The sequence below is a fragment of the Monodon monoceros genome, unplaced genomic scaffold, assembly GCF_005190385.1.
Source record: "Monodon monoceros isolate NGI ecotype Baffin Bay Population unplaced genomic scaffold, NGI_Narwhal_1 Super_Scaffold_12, whole genome shotgun sequence".
NCBI classification, from domain to species: domain Eukaryota; kingdom Metazoa; phylum Chordata; class Mammalia; order Artiodactyla; family Monodontidae; genus Monodon; species Monodon monoceros.
The window spans coordinates 77,240,197-77,259,698 of record NW_021703768.1 but is presented as its reverse complement, the minus strand read 5'-3'; the positions used below and the strand labels follow the sequence as shown (position 1 = coordinate 77,259,698).

The 19,502-nt window shown below is 35.0% G+C and overlaps 1 protein-coding gene across 6 annotated transcripts in view; it reads left to right on the top strand.

Moving 5' to 3' along the window:
- The window catches only part of TTC37 (tetratricopeptide repeat domain 37), an 85,874-nt gene that overhangs the window by 56,199 nt on the left and 10,173 nt on the right, over window positions 1–19,502 (top strand). For all 6 annotated transcript variants that reach the window (XM_029218089.1, XM_029218085.1, XM_029218087.1 and 3 more), the window contains 7 exons: window positions 4,925–5,146; window positions 6,210–6,282; window positions 7,149–7,202; window positions 7,422–7,533; window positions 10,819–10,947; window positions 14,225–14,340; window positions 16,502–16,660. In XM_029218089.1, coding sequence (XP_029073922.1) covers window positions 4,925–5,146; window positions 6,210–6,282; window positions 7,149–7,202; window positions 7,422–7,533; window positions 10,819–10,947; window positions 14,225–14,340; window positions 16,502–16,660 — 865 coding nt within the window. The remainder of the gene's footprint in view (window positions 1–4,924; window positions 5,147–6,209; window positions 6,283–7,148; window positions 7,203–7,421; window positions 7,534–10,818; window positions 10,948–14,224; window positions 14,341–16,501; window positions 16,661–19,502) is intronic.

The following is a 19,502-nucleotide window of genomic DNA, read 5'->3' as shown; positions in this document are numbered from 1 at the left end:
AAGTTCCTTTAGCATTTGTTGTAGAGCTGGTTTGGTGGTGCTGAATTCTCTTAGCTTTTGCTTGTCTGTAAAGCTTTTGATTTCTCCATCGAATCTGAATGAGATCCTTGCTGGGTAGAGTAATCTTGGTTGTGGGGTCTTACCTTTCATCACTTTAAGTGTATCATGCCACTCCCTTCTGGCTTGTAGAGTTTCTGCTGAGAAATCAGCCGTTAACCTTATGGGAGTTCCCTTGTATGTTATTTGTCATTTTTCCCTTGCTGCTTTTAATAATTTTTCTTTGTCTTTAATTTTTGCCAATTTGATTGCTATGTGTCTTGGCGTGTTTCTCCTTGGGTTTATCGTGTGTGGGACTCTCTGCACTTCCTGGACTTGGATGGCTATTTCCTTTCCCATGTTAGGGAAGTTTTCGACTATAATCCCTTCAAATATTTTCTCTGATCCTTTCTCTGTCTCTTCTCCTTCTGGGACCCCTATAATGCGAATGTTGCATTTAATGTTGTCCCAGAGGTCTCTTAGGCTGTCTTCATTTCTTTTCATTCTTTTTTCTTTAGTCTGTTCTGCACCAGTGAATTCCACCATTCTGTCTTCCAGGTCACTTATCCGTTCTTCTGCCTCAGTTATTCTGTTATTGATTCCTTCTAGTGTAGTTTTCATTTCAGTTATTGTATTGTTCATCTCTGTTTGCTCGTTTTTTAATTCTTCTAGTTCTTTGTTAAACATTTCTTGCATCTTCTTGATCTTTGCCTCCATTCGTTTTCTGAGGTCCTGGATCATCTTCACTATCATTATTCTGAATTCTTTTTCTAGGAGGTTGCCTATCTCCACTTCATTTAGTTGTTTTTCTGGGGTTTTATCTTATTTCTTCATCTGGTACATAGCCCTGTGCCTTTTCATGTTGTCTGTCTTTCTTTGAATGTGGTTTTTGTTCCACAGGCTGCAGGATTGTAGTTCTTGCTTCTGCTGTCTGCCCTCTGGTGGATGAGGCTATCTAAGAGGCTTGTGCAAGTTTCCTGATGGGAGGGACTGGTGGTGGGTAGAGCTGGGCGTTGCTCTGGTGGGCAGAGCTCAGTAAAACCTTAGTCCACTTGACTGCTGATGGGTGTGGCTGGGTTCCCTCCCTGTTGGTTGTTTGGCCTGAGGCAACCCAACACTGGAGCCTACCTGGGCTCTTTGGTGGGGCTAAGGGCTCATGCCAAGGAGTACTTCCCAGAACTTCTGCTGCCAGTGTCCTTGTCCTCACAGTGAGACAGAGCCATCCCCCACCTCTGCAGTAGACCTTCCTACACTAGCAGGTAGGTCTGGTTCAGTCTCCCCTGGGGTCACTGCTCCTTCCCCTGGGTCCCGATGCGCACACTACTTTGTGTGTGCCCTCCAAGAGTGGAGTCTCTCTTTCTGCCAGTCTTGTCGAAGTCCTGCAATCAAATCCCACTAGGCTTCAAAGTCTGATTTTCTAGGAATTCCTCCTCCCGTTGCCAGACCCCCAGGTTGGGAAGCCTGACATGGGGCTCAGAACCTTCACTCCAGTGGGTGGACTTCTGTGGTGTAAGTGTTCTCCAGTCTGTGAGTCACCCGCCCACCAGTTATGAGATTTGATTTTACTGTGATTATGCCCCTCCTGCCGTCTCATTGTGGTTTCTCCTTTGTCTTTGGATGTGGGGTATCTTTTTTGGAGAGTTCCAGTGTCTTCCTGTTGATGACTGTCCAGCAGCTAGTTGTGATTCTGGTGTTCTCACAAGCGGAAGTGGGAGCACGTCCTTCTACTCCACCATCTTTGTTCCAATCTCTTCAGGCTTCTTATCGCAGTGGCTTCTTTTGTTGTGCAGCATGGGCTCTAGGCACATGGGCTTCATAGTTGTGGCACACAGGCTCAGTAGTTGTGGCTCATGGGCTCTAGAGCACAGGCTCAGTTGTTGTGTCTCATGGGCTTAGTTGCTCTACAGCATGTGGGATCATCCCAGATCAGGGCTCAAACCCATGACCCCTGCATTGGCAGGTGGATTCCTAACCACTGCGCCACCAGGGAGGCCACGTATGGTATTTTTTGACTTTTCGAAATATTTTGTGTGGGGGGAACATTGACCTTATTAATTCCTTAAAAAGCAGGAGATGATTAATGGATGCTATTGGACAGTGGTTATCAGTGAGTGCTCTGTTGGCATTTTCAGTGGTACAGATCTTCATAGTACAGAATTGTTTCCCCCATTGCAGGAAGATCTTATCCTTGTCCCCCGTCTGTTAGATGCTAACAGCACTCCTCAATCATTGTGGAAATGAAAGAAGTGCCTCCACATCTCCAAATTATGCTCCCGTGCCAAAGGTTAGGGGGATGGAGATGACTAGATGGTACTAGTTGAGAATGACTTCTATACAATAAGCTTTGGTTTTGTTTATTTGTGGTGATACTTTTGTTCCATCCTGATTAAAGTAATTTTCTTGTATAATAAATAAGCAGTTCTTTCTCCTCCTCTTAGCTATTTTTGAGAAAACCAATCAGAATTTTTAAAATCTTGTCACTTTACATGGATATACTCATGTAACGTGAATATATGTTCAGAATATCCAAATTTGCAAATAGCTTGAGAAAAAGAATCATAGATGCTAATATGTTGCTGCAGTAATCAAGAGCAAAAGTAACACCAAATTAGTTGTGATTAGATTAGTCTCGGGTTACTGTTTAAAACAGTAAATGAAACTGTTCTGAACATTAGTAGAAGTGGGGAAAAATAGTAGAATATTTTCTTGTTCTTTTCTCCTCTTATGAGGGAAAACCTTTACCTCCTTTTTTTGCGTTGTTGGATCCAGGGCTAGGTATTTTATCTGATCTATGTTTTTTTCTTTGTTTTTGGTTCTCTGCGTGTCATCTTTCAAACTTAACACTGCAAACTGCTCCCTTTCCTGCGCCTTGGCATTCTTTTCTTTGACTTCCTTTCTATGAATAATTCAGTTACCTGTTCTTTATTCATCTTGTTTGGCATTCTTATGTTGGGAACAAAGCAGTGTCCTTGGTGCTTAGGCGGAGTGTGAATAAGTTCAATACATAAGGGGAAAAAATCTGGTTACCAGCATCATAGAATTTTTGATATAAATAACTACATGTAAAATTCTAGCACGTGGTACAGGACAACACGCAGGTACCGTGCATTCAGCATGTGTTAGCTTAATGGGATGTAGTCATTTCAGTAATAATTTAGATTTTGTTTTTTGTTTTTTTTTTTGGCTGCATTGGGTCTTCGTTGCTGTGCGTGGGCTTTCTCTAGTTGCGGTGAGCAGGGGCTACTCTTTGTTGTGGTGCGCAGGCTTCTCATTTGTGGTGGCTTCTCTTATTGCAGAGCACAGGCTGTAGGTGTGTGGGCTTCAGTAGTTGTGGCATGCTGGCTCAGTAGTTGTGGCTCATGGGCTCTAGAGTGCAGGCTCAGTAGTTGTGGTGCACGGGCTTAGTTGCTCTGCAGCATGTGGGATCTTCCTGGACCAGGGCTCGAACCCGTGTCCTCTGCATTGGCAGGCGGATTCTTAACCACCGTTCCACCAGGGAAGTCCCTAGATTTTGTATATTAATACATGTTAGAGTATATAGGTTTGTCCTCTTTTGAACCAAGGCACAAATTAGAATTTCTTCTTTTGTTGTTAGTATTGGAATTTATATTTTACTATTTGCTTTCTTTTTTTTAGTTACAACTTATGGTGTGGTTTATTTATATTGATGGAAATGACTATAACTAATTGATATTCTTCCATATTTGGATGCCTCCATCTATTAGCCCTTATCATAAAAAGAGTTACTGTGGATGCTTTAAGTTTACTCCAGAGCTGCCCATGAAAATTCATGACTTTGTAGCTGTTTGTCAAAATCAAATTCTAAACAGCTTGTTGTCCCCTCCCCCAAAATAATAGAAAGACATAGTGGTAGGTATGTGATATTTTATAATGTTACAGCTGTTTATATTATATTTTAATGAACTTTGTTTAACAAAATTTTCAAAGTTCCTATGTTTTGTTACAGTACAACATTCATAATTATTATTAGAAGTACTGTTAAGTTTATAAAGAGCTCAGGTTTTCTTCATTTTAATTAGTAAGGATTCCTGTACATTATTGACTTTTACCTCCATAAGGCTAAATCAGATTTCACAGCTGAAGAAGGAAAAGAAAAAAGCTGGATGTTTACATACAAAATTTAAATTCTCCTTCAATTATAAATGTGCTCACTTGGAATATGGTGGATATAGACAGTTTTTGTAATTATTATATATTGCTCTTGTTTCAAATACCACAGAACAATAAGACAAAAGCTTTTTGCAAATGATAAAAATCAGATCTTAGGTTAAGGATTTTTCTTTATTATTCATACCTTTTAGGATTTTATTGGAACTAAATATTTTAGCGAAATTATTCTAATTATTTACCTAGAACTGTGACCCAAAGAGACTGTGCTGTATATTTGTTTCTAAACGTAGATAAAATGACCAGAAAGGAAATTTGGCTATTGATGCACTGCGAAGGCCATTGGTACTTTTAACTGCTTCAGAAATTCAGGGAAACGGGACTTCCCTGGTGGTCCAGTGGTAAAGAATCCGTCCTGCAATGCAGGTGACATGGGTTTGATCCCTGGTTGGGGAACTAAGATCCCACATGCCATGGGGCAACTAAGCCACGCGCCACAGCTACTGAGCCTGCATGTCGCAAACTACAGAGCCTGCGCGCCACAACTAAAGACCTGACACAGCCAAAAAAAAAAAAAAGAAATTCAGGGAAATTACTGTTCCTAGAAACCATGGAACTTAGTTTTATAGTTATCTTAAAGCCAGACTGTAGTTTGGTGAATCTATAAGTAAATTGTTTTTTCTACCAACTGTTAAGTATGTTTTAATAGTTACAGACTATTGTACTCATGGCTAATAGGCAATTAAAAATATATTTACAGCTCTATCTTAAAAGAACCAACCAAGGAAAGCCTTCAAGCCCTGTGTGCTCTAGGATTGGCAATGCAGGATGCAACACTGTCCAAAGCTGCACTTAATGAGTTACTGAAGCACTGCAAACAGAAAGACAATGATTATCAGAGGTGTCTTCTTACTTCAGCGATCTGTGCACTGCAGGGTCGCACTGTGGCAGTGCAGAGACAAGCGTCTAAAGCTGTTCACAGGTAAATTCTGTACTTGTGAACTTGGGGTCTAGTTATACTTGATGAAGTTGTCTTTGATGTTTGGACCTTATTAAGACTATATAATGAGGTAAGCATATATATTTGGAAACCAAGTTGTGGTTTTATGAAACTGTACATAGGATCAGGTAACTGACTCCATGTTATTTCACCTCTAACAATTTAAATAAAAAATTCAGTTGGTAAAGAGAGAACAGAAAATCTTTCAGATTAAGGCCCAAATCTTGTTGTTTTTTTTTTTTAAGAACATGAAAAGTTTATTCACAAATGAAGGAATAAAAATGGTTAATATACAAGAAAATATCTGAAACTTCATTAATAATACAATAAATGCAAATTTTAAGAATAAAGGTACAATTTTTGACAAATTGACAGATTTTTAAGCTTTTAAAAAAATTAGAAATACTGCGTAAAGGCAGTTTATACATGGAGGACTCATAGAGGACCTGTAACTGGCCACAAAACATTTTCCCCAAATTCTCCTGTACCAAATCTTGTTTTAATATGAAAGCCCTTACAAATTCTCAAGTTTGTGATATTGTCAGTTTGTTATCTGATACCGTCCAGTTTGATGGTTTTAGGAATTTTTGGGCCACTCAAACATTCATTAATATTCAAAATTTGGAAAATAGAAACCTGTTATCACTAGCAACAGCAGTTATTTATTAGATTTATTTTTAGCAGTAAAGTGTTACATCTGTAGTTTATTTTCCTTCCACAGTTCTCATCTCTGTGTTTTCTTTGAACACAATGTATTAAAATTTCCTTAACCTTTCCTAATTGGATCTCATGGTTCTGTAATCATCACATTGCTGATTTTTCTTTCCTATTTTAATAAAAACTGTAGGTGTATGTAGGAGATATAAAGTATGTTTCTAAAAATTCAGTCACTTTTAACCACATGTAGAGAATTAATTTGAACTTGTTTTAGATGTCTAAAAGATTTTTAACTTAGATACTAAATAAAATGTTGATTTTGGGGGGTACTCTCTGTGATTAAAGTAACTACCATCTCTAAGCCCTCTGCTTTTGATGATCATTATAGTAACCCAGCTGATCCTGCTCTTTGGTCTTTGTTGTCCCGAGTAGTTGCTCAGTATACTCAACGAAATGCAAAGGTGAGTAATGTTCTAAATTCTAGCAAAAGACAAAATAACTTACGATGTGGTATATAATATAATTTTAAAGTATCAATATTAACATTATCATTCTGGAAAATAATTAACTAATAGAGCAAGGGAGTTCTGTTATTTAGTGAAGTTTTTCATTAGTCATTCAACAAGTAGTACACGGAGTTTCTTCCATGTACTGTTGTACTGCTCTGGGTGTTATGGAAGATACAAAGAAGGAGGTGGACTTTTTTGAACATGTATAGATTGTTATGTTATTCTTATAATTCACTTTCTTTTTCAGGTAAAATGTCTAATTGAATTTTTTTAAATTAAGGATTTCAGATCGACTTTATGAAAACTATCGTGCTATGTATATTTTCCTTACTTTTAGTACTGAGTTGAATATTGAGGTGGTGGTGGTGAGGTTCATGATGCTCTGAACTTTAGTAACTTATTTTACTGGGAACTGTGGACATTTTAAAAATGCTAAATTTTCATGGAGTAAAACTGTGTTAGTTTATCTTAAAATAAGTTTTGTGGTCTCTCTTTTTTTTCTTTCAGTCTTCGTTTCACAATCTTGTATATTGTTAGAAAATTGTATATTTGTTTGTTACTACTGTAAAGTCACGTAACTTTTGGACCTTTAATGATATTTTAAAAGAGGAGAGTTGAACTGATCATAGTAGAAAAGATTTTCTTTTATAAAAATATTAAACTTTTTTAAAGTTGGTACTTAAGGAGTTTAAAAGTTACAAATGTGATAAAGCTGAACCTTTCAAATGACTTAATGTAAAGATTTTATCAGTCTTAATTTTTACTTTTTTGTGAAAGTTTATGCATTTATATAAGTAATAATTTGTTTACTATTATAGGGAGGTGCGGTAGCAGGAAATGTGGCTCATATTCTGGACTCAAATCATGGAAAGGTTAGTTTGCCCCAATTCAAAGGAAATGTTAAATAATATTATTGTTAACATTGGAAATGTTAAATAATATTATTTACTGTTAAATAATATTATTGATGAATAATTTTTCTTCTTAGGCTTAGGGGTCACATAATATCCAATATAGTACTACTTTTAGTCACTTTGAAAGTCAGGGAGCTATAAAGAGAATTGATTAACACCCTTCCTTTCTCTTTGTAGAAGGCACTACTATACACTGCAGTAAATCAGTTGGCTGTGGGAAGCAGTTCAGCAGATGGTGAGAAAAATACTGCACTAAAAGCCATTCAGAAGGCAGCTCTCCTTTCTCCAGGTGAATATAATGTGATCCATTTCATTATTTAGGATTCCGTCCATCTTGCATTTGTGTTAAAGAAGCAAAGTTTGTATTTTTATGAAATAAGAAGGGAATTTTAAAATATTTTAAGATCTTGCATATTATTTGATTACTGCATTCAGCTACTGATATTTAAGAGATAATCAGTTATTGAAACAGGCTCAAAGGAATATCTGTATAAAGATACTTCATTAACCATTATCGAAACTCTGAATTATATATTTTCAAAAAGTGGTTTTATTTCTGTTTTCCATCAGTCTGGTTTAATGAGGTTTATTTATAGCTACTAAATTATTTAATAAACATGTTTAGTTATTTTTATGTGTAGTTAACTTCTTGAAGAGTGGAGATATGTCTTCTATGGTAACTGTTAGAACTGCCAAGGTGCTGGCCTCACATGAACTAATTTCTTAGTTCTAACCAGAGTCGTATGGATGCCATTGGTCACAAAAGGTACTGAGGAACTGCATGTAACCTGCATCAGCATGCTTCCGTTACCACGGCTGGAGAAATGCTATAGAGGATTGGAATGTCTAACAAAGTAGGGTTATGGGATGTATTTTTACATAACATTATTTTTAACATGAAATATAGCTTTAAACAGTGTATTCCCCCAGAGCACTTCAAACATTTGCTGGATCAGAATGCTATTGCTTTTGGCCAGGGACTGTGGGGAAACATACAAAGAACAGGTTCAGTACTATCTTCACAATAAGTGATAAGGATGTAATTAAACTTCAGAGATTATTTTATAAAACAAGTAAACAGACCAATGTCCTGTGGTTTATTCTTTCTTTCATTTTTGAACTAGAACAAAAAGAAATCCTAAACATTTGGTTTTATCTATGTTCTATGTTAGGTAAGTTTCTGATTTTTAAAGCTGTTCCCAAACAAGTATTAGATATAGAATTACTCTCAAGAATTCTTACTGTGGATCTAGAATGATAGATGTTAGCCTCTGATTGTGTACATGGCATACACTTTAGAAAGGTGAGATTGCCCAGCTAAGATCTTCTCTAATCATTTTTTCTGATTTTCCCATATTATCTGGAGAAATTCATAAACAAGGAAGCAGAGTCATATAGGAAGCTTAAAACAAGGACTGACTGATGAAGCTGAGTGCTTATTTGAGACTTGTTTGGAGTCCAGTGAAAGTGAATGTAATTGTAGTTATGTGTAGTAGCTGTACATCTAACCTTTGTAGATCTTTAGTTAGACAAAGTACAATTTTGATAGATGGTACTCCAAGGAATCTTTTCAGAAATTTAAATATAATCCCAGGAATTTAGAATTGAATGGAAAGAAATCCAATGTCTGTTAGATTAGTACTTCTGTGATATTAAAAGGTATTTTTAGCAAACCATATTAATTTTTTTTAGGTTTCTAGTATATATATAGTATAAATTATATATATGTGTATATACATATATGTATAAATTATATATATATGTGTATACACATATATATTATAATATTTATATTATCACTTTGTTTCATAGGGAATTTGAGTTGCTGGTTATCTGTAGAAGAGTTCATGAAGACAGCAATTCTTTTGAATTGTGACAAAAGAAATTGCTGCCAGCTAATGTCCATCCCCCTCCCAAAATCTAAACTATAGAATACCCTAAGATCCTTAAATGAGTTGTTCACTTAATCTTACAAACACAAAAATTGAGTCCACTTCAACTGGAATTATAGGATTTTAGACCTGAGGGCACCTGAGGCATCATCTGATTTAGATGCCTTATTTTGTAGAAGTATGTGTTCCAAAGGAAGAGCGGCTGCACAGTTAGTTAGTGGCATTGTTAGACCTAAAATCCAGATCTAAGATTCAGTCATCTGCCTTTCATTATATAGTATTCAGATCTCACCATAAATTGTAGGAAATGGTCCCTATTTTCTTATTCTGGATTTGATTATGTCTTATGATATTTAAAATAAGGTAGGCATTATGTGGGCAGAAATTATTTTATAATATCAAGGTATGTATTTAATTTTTTATAAACATTTTTGGTCTACATAAGATTTCTAATGATTCTTGTACAATTAGCAGTAATACTGTCTATAAATGAAATACATGTATTTCAGCCATTTGATAGGAGATATATATTGAATGGGGCAGTTAGGTAAGAAAAAAATGAAAAACTAGAGCTAAGAAGTATGTTTAAATGACTGTATTGTTAACTGGAACCCCTTGTAGGATTTAAAAATTATCCATTTGTTTTTTTAAGGGTAATAGGACTGAAAATATTAACCATGTAAATATTAACCTCCAAAATACGATTTGCGAAACAAAAAACCAAGCAAATTAAAAAGCCTAAGTTCCAAATCCCAATCCAGCTTTCTCTTTTCACAATTAACTTCCTTGAAAAGAGGAGTCTATACTCATAATCTCTTTTATTACCTTCTCAACCCACTGCTATTGGGCTTTCCCTCTTCCCCTGAAGCTATATCAAGGTGTGAAGGAAGGAAGGAAAGATCAAATGGATGAAGGGATACATCAGTGTAATCATAATTGCTTCCTTGGAATGATAAAGTGACTTTTATGCCTGGCTGTTAGAACATAGGTAAAACGGAGTTGTCTTGAGCTTTTCCTTTGTCTCGGACTTTTCTTAAGAGCTGAGAAATTGTGTTATCTTCCTTTTCCTGTGACTGAGCCTTTAATATAGGGACAGTGATGAACACAAGTGTCTCTGTGAGACTTGCCCTTGGTATTCAGTGAAAGTAAATGTAATTGACCTTTCCACAACAGCGTAGTACTCTAGGCAACTCACGTAACCAGCCATGGAAGAAGAGTTAAATAGGATATTTTTTATCCTCTGATGTGTTTGGAAAAAATGGCAAATCTGTTTTTTGTTTTTTTTTTTTTTTTTGCGGTACGCGGGCCTCTCACTGTTGTGGCCTCTCCCATTGCGGAGCACAGGCTCCGGACGCGCAGGCTCAGCGGCCATGGCTCACGAGCCCAGCCGCTCCACGGCATGTGGGATCTTCCCGGACCGGGGACGAACCCGTGTCCCCTGCATCGGCAGGCGGACTCTCAACCACTGCGCCACCAGGGAAGCCCCAAAGTGGCAAATCTTAAAGGATGAATATAGTAATGTGCCTTATGAACTAGTTTTTCTTGAAGAAAATGGAATTTTTCTGGAGGAGATACTATTTTATTTCATTTGTTGGTATTTGTAAACTCTTACTTTCATTTTTGGTAGTTTTTCAGCAACACGTTGGTATTGACAGCCTCCTAACTGTATTTCCTGTGTTTAGGTGATCCTGCTGTCTGGGCTGGGCTAATGGCAGCTTGTCATGCTGATGATAAACTGGCCCTAGTGAAGAACACTCAGCCAAAGAGGATGGATTTACACTTGGCACTGTTATCTGCTGTTTCTGCTTCAAGTAAGTTTAAAAAAGCATTTCATACATGATATATTCAAGATAAAGAATTCAAAAGGATATTGCCAAAAGGTAGTAGGCAGAATTAGCCCTACATGAAAGGCTATTATATTCTCATCTAACAAAGCTTAAAAACAAGGCTTAAGGAGTTTACCTGCATACAGAACAAAGCTCAAGAACATTACAGGAATACAGAAATATCCAGCATTCAGCAAGGTAAAATTCACAATGTCTGGTATCCAGTTAAAACTTAATAGGCATGCAAATAAGCAGGAAAATACCACCCATAATGAGAAGAATCAATCAATAGAAACAGATCCACAAGTGACACACGATAGAAATCTCTTTAACATGTAATTTACTGTTTAACGCACATATGACAATAGCACAGAGGCCAGGAGGGGAAAATGGAAGTATTTTGTTGTAAAGTTTTTATACTGTAAGTGAAGTGGTATAATATTACAGTCATCCGTAAGGATTTGTGGGGGATTTGTTTCATGACCCTCCTCAGATACCAAAATCTACCGATGCACAACTCCCTTACATAAAATGATGTAGTAATAGTTGACTCTGCATATCCATGGGTTCCACATCCATAGATACAGAGGGTCAACTGTACTTAAAGGTAGACTGTGACACGTTAAAGATGAATACTCTAAACCTTAAAGTAGACAGTAAAGAAAAAATGGAATTATATAATACAAAAAGGAGGAAAAGGGAACATAGAATAAAGAGAAAACAACACAATAGAGTTAAACCCAGCCATATCAATAATCAAGTTAAGTATAATGGTCTAAATACCCCAGTTAAAAGGCACAGATTGACAGACTGGATAAAAAAGCAAGAGCTAACTATATACTGCTTAAAAGAAACATAAACAAAATATAAATCTATATTTAAAGACCAAAATAACCTCACAGTACTATATATAAGATAGAAGAACAGCAAGGACCTACTTTATAGCACAGGGAACTACATTCAGTATCTTGTAATAACTTATAATGGAAAAGAATCTAAAAAAGAATCTATATGTATATATTTATATATATGTATAACTGAATCACTTTGCTGTACACCTGAAACATTGTAAATCAGCTATACATCAATTTTAAAAAGATGCAAATAAAAAGACAAAAATGACCTAAAAAGTAAAAGAATGGAAAAAGATATACCATGCCAACGCTAATCAGAAGAAAGCTGGAGTGGCCACGTTAATTTCCTACAAATTAAGATTTCAGAGCAAAGAATGTTTCCAGTGATAAGGAGGGTCATTTCACATTGGAACCAATTCATCAAGAGGACAATTTAGGCACCCAGTAGCAAAGCTTCAAAACACATAAAATCTGTGTTGTATTTCCCAATAAAATAGGTAGAAAAAATGAAAAATTATGGAAAAATACATGAAACAAACTTATAGAACTGAAAGGAGAGATAGATAAATTCATAATTATAGAGATTCAACACTCTTCTTTTGATAATTGATAGAACAATTGGACAGAAAATTAGTAAAGATATAATTAAAAACTTGAAAAACACTATCAACTAACTTGACCTAGTTAGAACTTATAGAACAGTTCTCCTAACAACGGAATGCATATTTTTGTCAAGTGTACACAGACTATTTACCCATATATATCATATTATGAGCCATAAAACAGGTCTAAGTAACTTTAAAAGGATTCAAATCATACAAAGTATGTTACCTTAATACAATGGAATTAATTTAAAAATCAATAACCAAAAAATCTGGAAAATTCTCAAATATTTGAAAACTTAATAACATACTTCTAAATAATCCAGGTCAAAGAATATGGCAGAAGGGAAATTAGAAAATATTTTGAACTTCATGAAAATGAAAAAACAACATATAAAATTCTATAATACTCCTAAAACACTGCTTATATGAAAATATTAGCATTATATATCCACATTAGAAAATAAGAAGGGCCTCAAATCGATGATCTCAGCTGTGCCTTGAGAAATTAGAAAAAGGAAGGGGAAATTAAATCCAAAGTAAGCAGAAGAAAAGAAAATAGAGTAGAGATCAATGAAATAGAAAACAGAAAATCAACAAAAGCAAAATCTAATTCTTTGAGAAGATCAATGAAATTGATAAACCTAGCCAGGCATCAGGAAAAAAACAGAGAGTACCATTGTCAGGATTGAAAGAGGGTACAACACTAGAGCTATTAAAAGGCTCATAAGAGAATCTTAAGAAGAACTTTATGCCGTTAAATTTGGCAATGTAGATACAATGGATAAATTCCTTAAAAGATACAGAGCTCACTTAAGAAGAAATAAACTGAATAGCTTTATATCTATTAAAGACATGGAATTTATAGTTAAAAATCTTCTTATAAAGAAAACTCCAGGACCAGATGGATTCTACCAAACATTTAAGTAAGAAATAATACCAGTTCTATACAAACTCTTCCAGAAAATTGAAAAGATGGTAACACTTCCTGACTTCTTCTATGAGATCAGCATTATGCAGATACCAAAACCAGACAAAGACATTACAAGAAAACTACAGAACTACAGATGTAGAAATTTATAACAAAACTTTAGCAATTCAAATCCAGTAACACATAAAAAAGATAGTAATACTTAATGATCAAGTGAGGTTTATTCTAGGAATGCAAGGTTGCTTTAATATTTGAAAATGAATGTAATTTACCACGTTAGCTGCTATGAAAGATGCCAGAGTTTATATTTTATGATTCCATTTATATGAAATTTTAGGTAATGCAAACTGATCTATTGTGAGTGTAAATGATTAGTGATTGGGGACAGAGGAAAGGAGGAGAGATGGGTTGGAGACAGAAGTGATTACAAAGTAGTAGGAGGAAACTTTTCATGATGATGGGTATGTGTATTATCGTGATAGTAGTGATGGTTCACAGATATATTCTTATGTCAAAAGTCATCAGATTTACAGCTTGAATATGTGGATATGTGCAGTTTATCATAAGTCAATTATATTGCAATAAATCTTTACTTTTTTTCAATGAAGTATTTTCAGTTTTACTGAAGATAGTGATTTTTTTAATGTAAGTCACAAGTATATAAAGTCTTAAGTTATTCAGCTGTAAATGTTCCTGCTATGAAACTTTGCAGAAACCTGTCTCATGTTGAGATAGTCTATGGTATTCCAGTGGTATGTGTAAAAGTTGTATATGCATGGTAATTTAATTTTAATACTTCTTAACAACTGGTTACTTCTCTGAGAACACATTATAAATTGCAGAAAAAAGTAACATTGACTTTTTTTTTAATAAAGACAAAGAATTCTTTGAAAATTACAACCAATCTCTTGAAAAGTGGTCTCTCTCCCAAGCTGTCACTGGTCTAATAGACACAGGAAGAATAGCTGAAGCTGAAGCCCTCTGCACAAAGGTATTGTTATGGAATTGAGATTCATGTATTCTTATCCTACTTGGAAAATAACTTCAAAAATAGAATGCACATTATTTAAAGAGCATTTGGTGGTGGTGGTGGTGGTGGTGGTGCTGGTGATGATAATAATACCCAATATTAACTGAGCACTTACTGTAAGCTAGTTAATATATTTAGTACTTTGTATTTGACCTTCACAACAATCCTATGACATAGGTATTTATTATTATACCCATTTTTACAAGTGAGAAAGCTAAAGTTGAAGAGGGTAAGTAATTTGCACAGGAGTTCACAGGTAGAAATTGATGGAGTTGCTGTTTGAGCTCACATTTTTCTGACTCTTAAGACTCAAGGTTTTAATCTTTTTTTTTTTTTTTGGCACCATTATGGAAGCAGTATTTTCCTTTGATTTCTAGTTGCTCTCTTCAGAATGCTATGTTTTCTAGTATCCCTACATTTTTCCAAAGTTCTGAACAATGTAGAATGACTGTGGGGATTGTTAAGTGGGTGACGGGAACTATTGAGTAGTCAGTTTTTACCTACCTGGATTGTAGGCTGTGTGAATACATTCTTACACCTTTCCTAACCCATAGTAGGGTCTCAGTAAATATTTATTGAATGAACAAATCAGTTTCATAAACCAACTCAAAAATAATTTAATGAATAAGGGGAGTTTTAAACATCATTTTTTCCTGAAAACATCTGTTTTCATAAATGCTTACCAGGGAGAAGGTGGTGTCTTTCTAGAAATGTTTTTTGAAAGATCAATATAAATTTTACAGAGAGAGAAGAATGGATCTTTGAAGATCCCTTTGGTCCTTGAATTCTCTGAAAATCAGAATAATACATTTTCTCTTTTATTTAAGAAATTCCATCTAGGTTCAGGACAGTTTAGTAAAATACAGTGAATGTTTAGTAAGCATAAATTGACAGTTGCTTCGTGCTCCCTCTGACAGAATAAAGGATACTTTTATGAACCTTTCCTTGTCATTTTAATGTCCCAGTCTCTTACTTAGAAGAAAGCAGTCACATTTCAGAAATAAGGACATTTAGGACTATGACCTAATAATAGAAAATAAAGAATTATGTCATTGAGAGACAAGCAATAAAGAAAGAAATGTTTAAAACAATAGTGGAAGGACTTGTTTAGAGAATCTGCTTAACTTCTTCTTGTATGTATATATGTATATACATATATAATATATACACGCACATATACACATATACAACATACACATATTGTGTATGTGTATATATATATATATATATACATATATATATATACCCACACACACATACAATACATTTATATGTGTGTGTATGTGTTTTAAGGTATAAATAAATGGCCTGGGTAAATGGGTCATTTCTCTTAACTCCCAGTGTGTAAGAAGTCTGTGCCTGGAGGAAGGACAATGAGTATCTTTGTTAAGAGGTTGAGAAAGGAAAAAATTTATAACTCTTTCCCTCTTAAAAAAAGTTAAGTTTGGGCTTCCCTGGTGGCGCAGTGGTTGAGAGTCTGCCTGCCAATGCAGGGGACACGGGTTCGAGCCCTGGTCTGGGAAGATCCCACATGCCGCGGAGCAACTAGGCCCATGAGCCACAACTACTGAGCCTGTGCGTCTGGAGCTTGTGCTCCGCAACAAGAGAGGCCGCGACAGTGAGAGGCCCGTGCATCACAATGAAGAGTGGCCCCCACTTGCCGCAACTAGAGAAAGCCCTCGCACAGAAACGAAGACCCAACACAGCCAAAAATAAATAAATAAATTAATTTTAAAAAAAAAAGTTAAGTTTCTTCCAATAAGGATTAATTTTAGCTTTCACTGTTAATTTTATATTTTCTTAGTTCAGCTGTTTATATGTAGTACCTAAATTTTTCAAGATATCACTTAAGAATAAACCAAGTCAAAGGGACATACTAAATCTAAGATTAACAACTTATAAACTACAGTAATAGCATTACTGATTTTAGAGCTTATTTAAGTGTAGAGTTTGGTATTCCCAAGATGTTCAGTGTTCTGTTGACTTTTGCTGTTGTTTACTTTTTAATAAGAAAAGGTTAAAGTCAGGGTTTTTTTTCAATATGGAGACTAACTTATTTGCCTTTTACATTTAACACTTAAGAACCTGTTTGATGTATTTCTGTTTGGGGTTTGATTTTTAGAATTTAAAAAGTAACCCTGATCAGCCAGCTGTTATCTTACTTTTGAGACAAGTTCAATGTAAACCACTCCTAGAGTCACAAAAACCTCTCCCAGATGCTGTACTTGAAGAGCTGCAAAAAACAGTCATGTCCAACTCAACCTCTGTTCCAGCTTGGCAGGTAAATAAATTCTCTCTTTTCTTATGTGAGTCCTGAATTAAAATGCTCTGTGATATTAAATGAGGTCAGGGGTATGCTACATTTTTGTCTTGCCTTTAGATTCACTGTATATCTCTCATTTTCAGGATTTAAAGGGTATTGTGGTTAGAGAAACTAAAGAAGTTGAATATTCATTTAGGATCTGCTGCTGCACGGCTTCGAAGCTTTTAACATTGTTGATTGTAAATTTTCTCCATTTAAAATAGTGTTGAAAATACTGTCTTTTACATGGGATTGGTGTAAGAGAGCTAAGTGTTACAAACATTTTATAATAAAGTTACCATAATGGTGTTTAACTCTGTCTTTAGAGGGGATGTGTGTAGTTTTTCCTTAGCTACTTTACAGGTAACCTATATCCAAGATTTTAATGGGTTTTTAGTGCCTTTAGAAATAGTTCTTTTCAGGACTGATGCCTCAATCAATAGACTGTCTGCCCTTTTAGCTGGCTCTGCTTACCACAAGGACAAATACATAATGATCACTGTGTACTTTATTCTAATTGATAGTAAAATACAAAAAGCATATAATTACTTTACTCAATTTGTTATAGTTCTTTCTGTACCACAAGATAGTATCAAGGGACTTTTTGATATAGGTTTTACAGAAGCTTATTTTACTACAGTTCTTCATTGTGATCTTTTGTTATGTCAACAGTTTTGATGTCCTGCTTAAAAAGATTATCTAATGGTGTACAATAGTTGGATTATGCAAGTTAAGCCACTTTGTTTACTCTAATCCTTGAAGAAATATGGTGCTTTTTTCCCTCTCAGAGTAAATTTGCCATATGAGAGTTAAGATACTTTAATTCTAAGGTCAACTGGATATTGATGATCTCATGTTCTTTATCAAGGGGAAAAACACCTTGTCAAACTAAAAGGGAAAATTAAAGGATAAATTATACAGTAGGTAAAGTCTTAGAGATAGTATATGTGTTTTCTTTTATACTGTGATATAATTCACAAAGAAAAGAGTGTAAAAATCTTATACTCATTATATGTATGTACCTCTTTAACCACGACCTATATCAAGATATAGAACATTTTCTGCAGCCTAGCTGCCTTCCCCATGCTCTCCCTTTGTGATCGCCCCCTACGTCCAAAAGAAAAGGGGAACACTATTCTGTCTTCTATCACTTCTATCTAATTTTGCCTGTTTTTGAACTTGATATAAATGGAGTATCACTTTGTATCTGGTTTCACTCAACATCACGTCAGTGAAATTCATTTAGTTGTTTCATTTAGTTGAAATTCATGAAGCCATAGTTTTTTTTCATTTATTTTTATGAATATACTGTAAAATATCCCTTTTACTGTTTGGATTACAGTTGACCCTTGAACATAATGGGTTTGAACTGCACGACTGCACAGGTCAACTAATAAATGGATATTTTTCAATAGTCCATGGTTGGTTCAGTCCTCGGAACCATGGATACAGAGGTTGACTATAATTACATCCGTGTTGTTCATGGGTCAACTGTGTTTCCAGGTTTTGGCTATTATGATTAATGGTGCTGTGTCCATTCTGGGATATGCCTTTTGTTGGGTGATAGAGTATGTGTATATTGACTTTAGTAGATTCTGTCAAATGGTTTTTTTAAATGGGTGTCCAGTTTACGTTCCCACCAGCAAATTATGAACATTCCAATTGCTGATATTGCCAGATGGTGGTTATTGTTTTCCCTTTCCAAAGGATATGTAGGTAATAGTATCTTGTGGTGGTTTTAACTTGAATTTACCTGATGACAAATGCTGTTGAGCCAATTTTCATATACTTATTGGATCTTTGGATTTCCTCTTTTTAAATTACCTTTTCTTTACTGTAGTTTTTCATATGCTGTTTTCTTACTGAATTGTTGGAATCATATTTTCTGGATACAGACACATTTTTGGATATCTGTATTGCAAATATTTTCTCACATCTGCACCTTGACTTAACATTTTCTTAATATTATTTTTTGATGAATAGTTCTTAATCTTAATGAAGTCTAATTTATCATTTTTTAATGGGTAATGCGTTATTGAGGTGTTCTACTCAAGAACTCTTACTCCAAGTTCATGAAGATATTTTTCTGTTTTTCTTTAGAAACTGTTGTTTTACCTTTCACATGTAGGTCTGTGATCCATACTGGATTAATTTTTGTGAGTGTTGCAGGGTCAAGGTTCATCTTTTTCCATATGGATGTGTAATTGTCCCAGTACCATCCTTTGAAAAGACCATTATGTCCCCACTAAATTGTAGTGATGCTTTTGTCATAAATCAGGTGACTGGGTCTTTTAAGGCTCCCTGTTCTTTTCCTTCTTTTTCATTGATCTATTTGTTTATTCTTGCTTATAGTTTTATAAGTAGTTTTGATATGTGGAGGTAATATTAAGACCTCCAACTTTCTTGTTTTCCTTCAAGTGTGTCTCAATCACTTTAGGTGTTTTGCATTTACATGTAAATTGTCAATTACCCTTACTCTCCCCGCCAAACAAAAGTCCTACAGAGATCTTGATTGGAATTACATGAATCTATAGTTTAATTTCGGGAGAATTGACAAAGTATTACTCTTGAGTTTCTCTATCCATAAATGTGTTATATTCCTCCTTGTTTAAGCTCTGAATTTCTCTCAGCAGTGTTTTAAAATTTTTGCAATAGAGGTCTTTTACATTTTTGTGTTCAATTTATTTCCGGGTAGTTGATTTTTTTTGTTGTTCCATTGCAAGTGGTATTTTTTTCTGTATGTTGGTGTCAAACATTTAGAAATACCGTTTATTTTTATATACTGACCTTCCAGAAACCTTGCTAAATTCACTTATTCTTT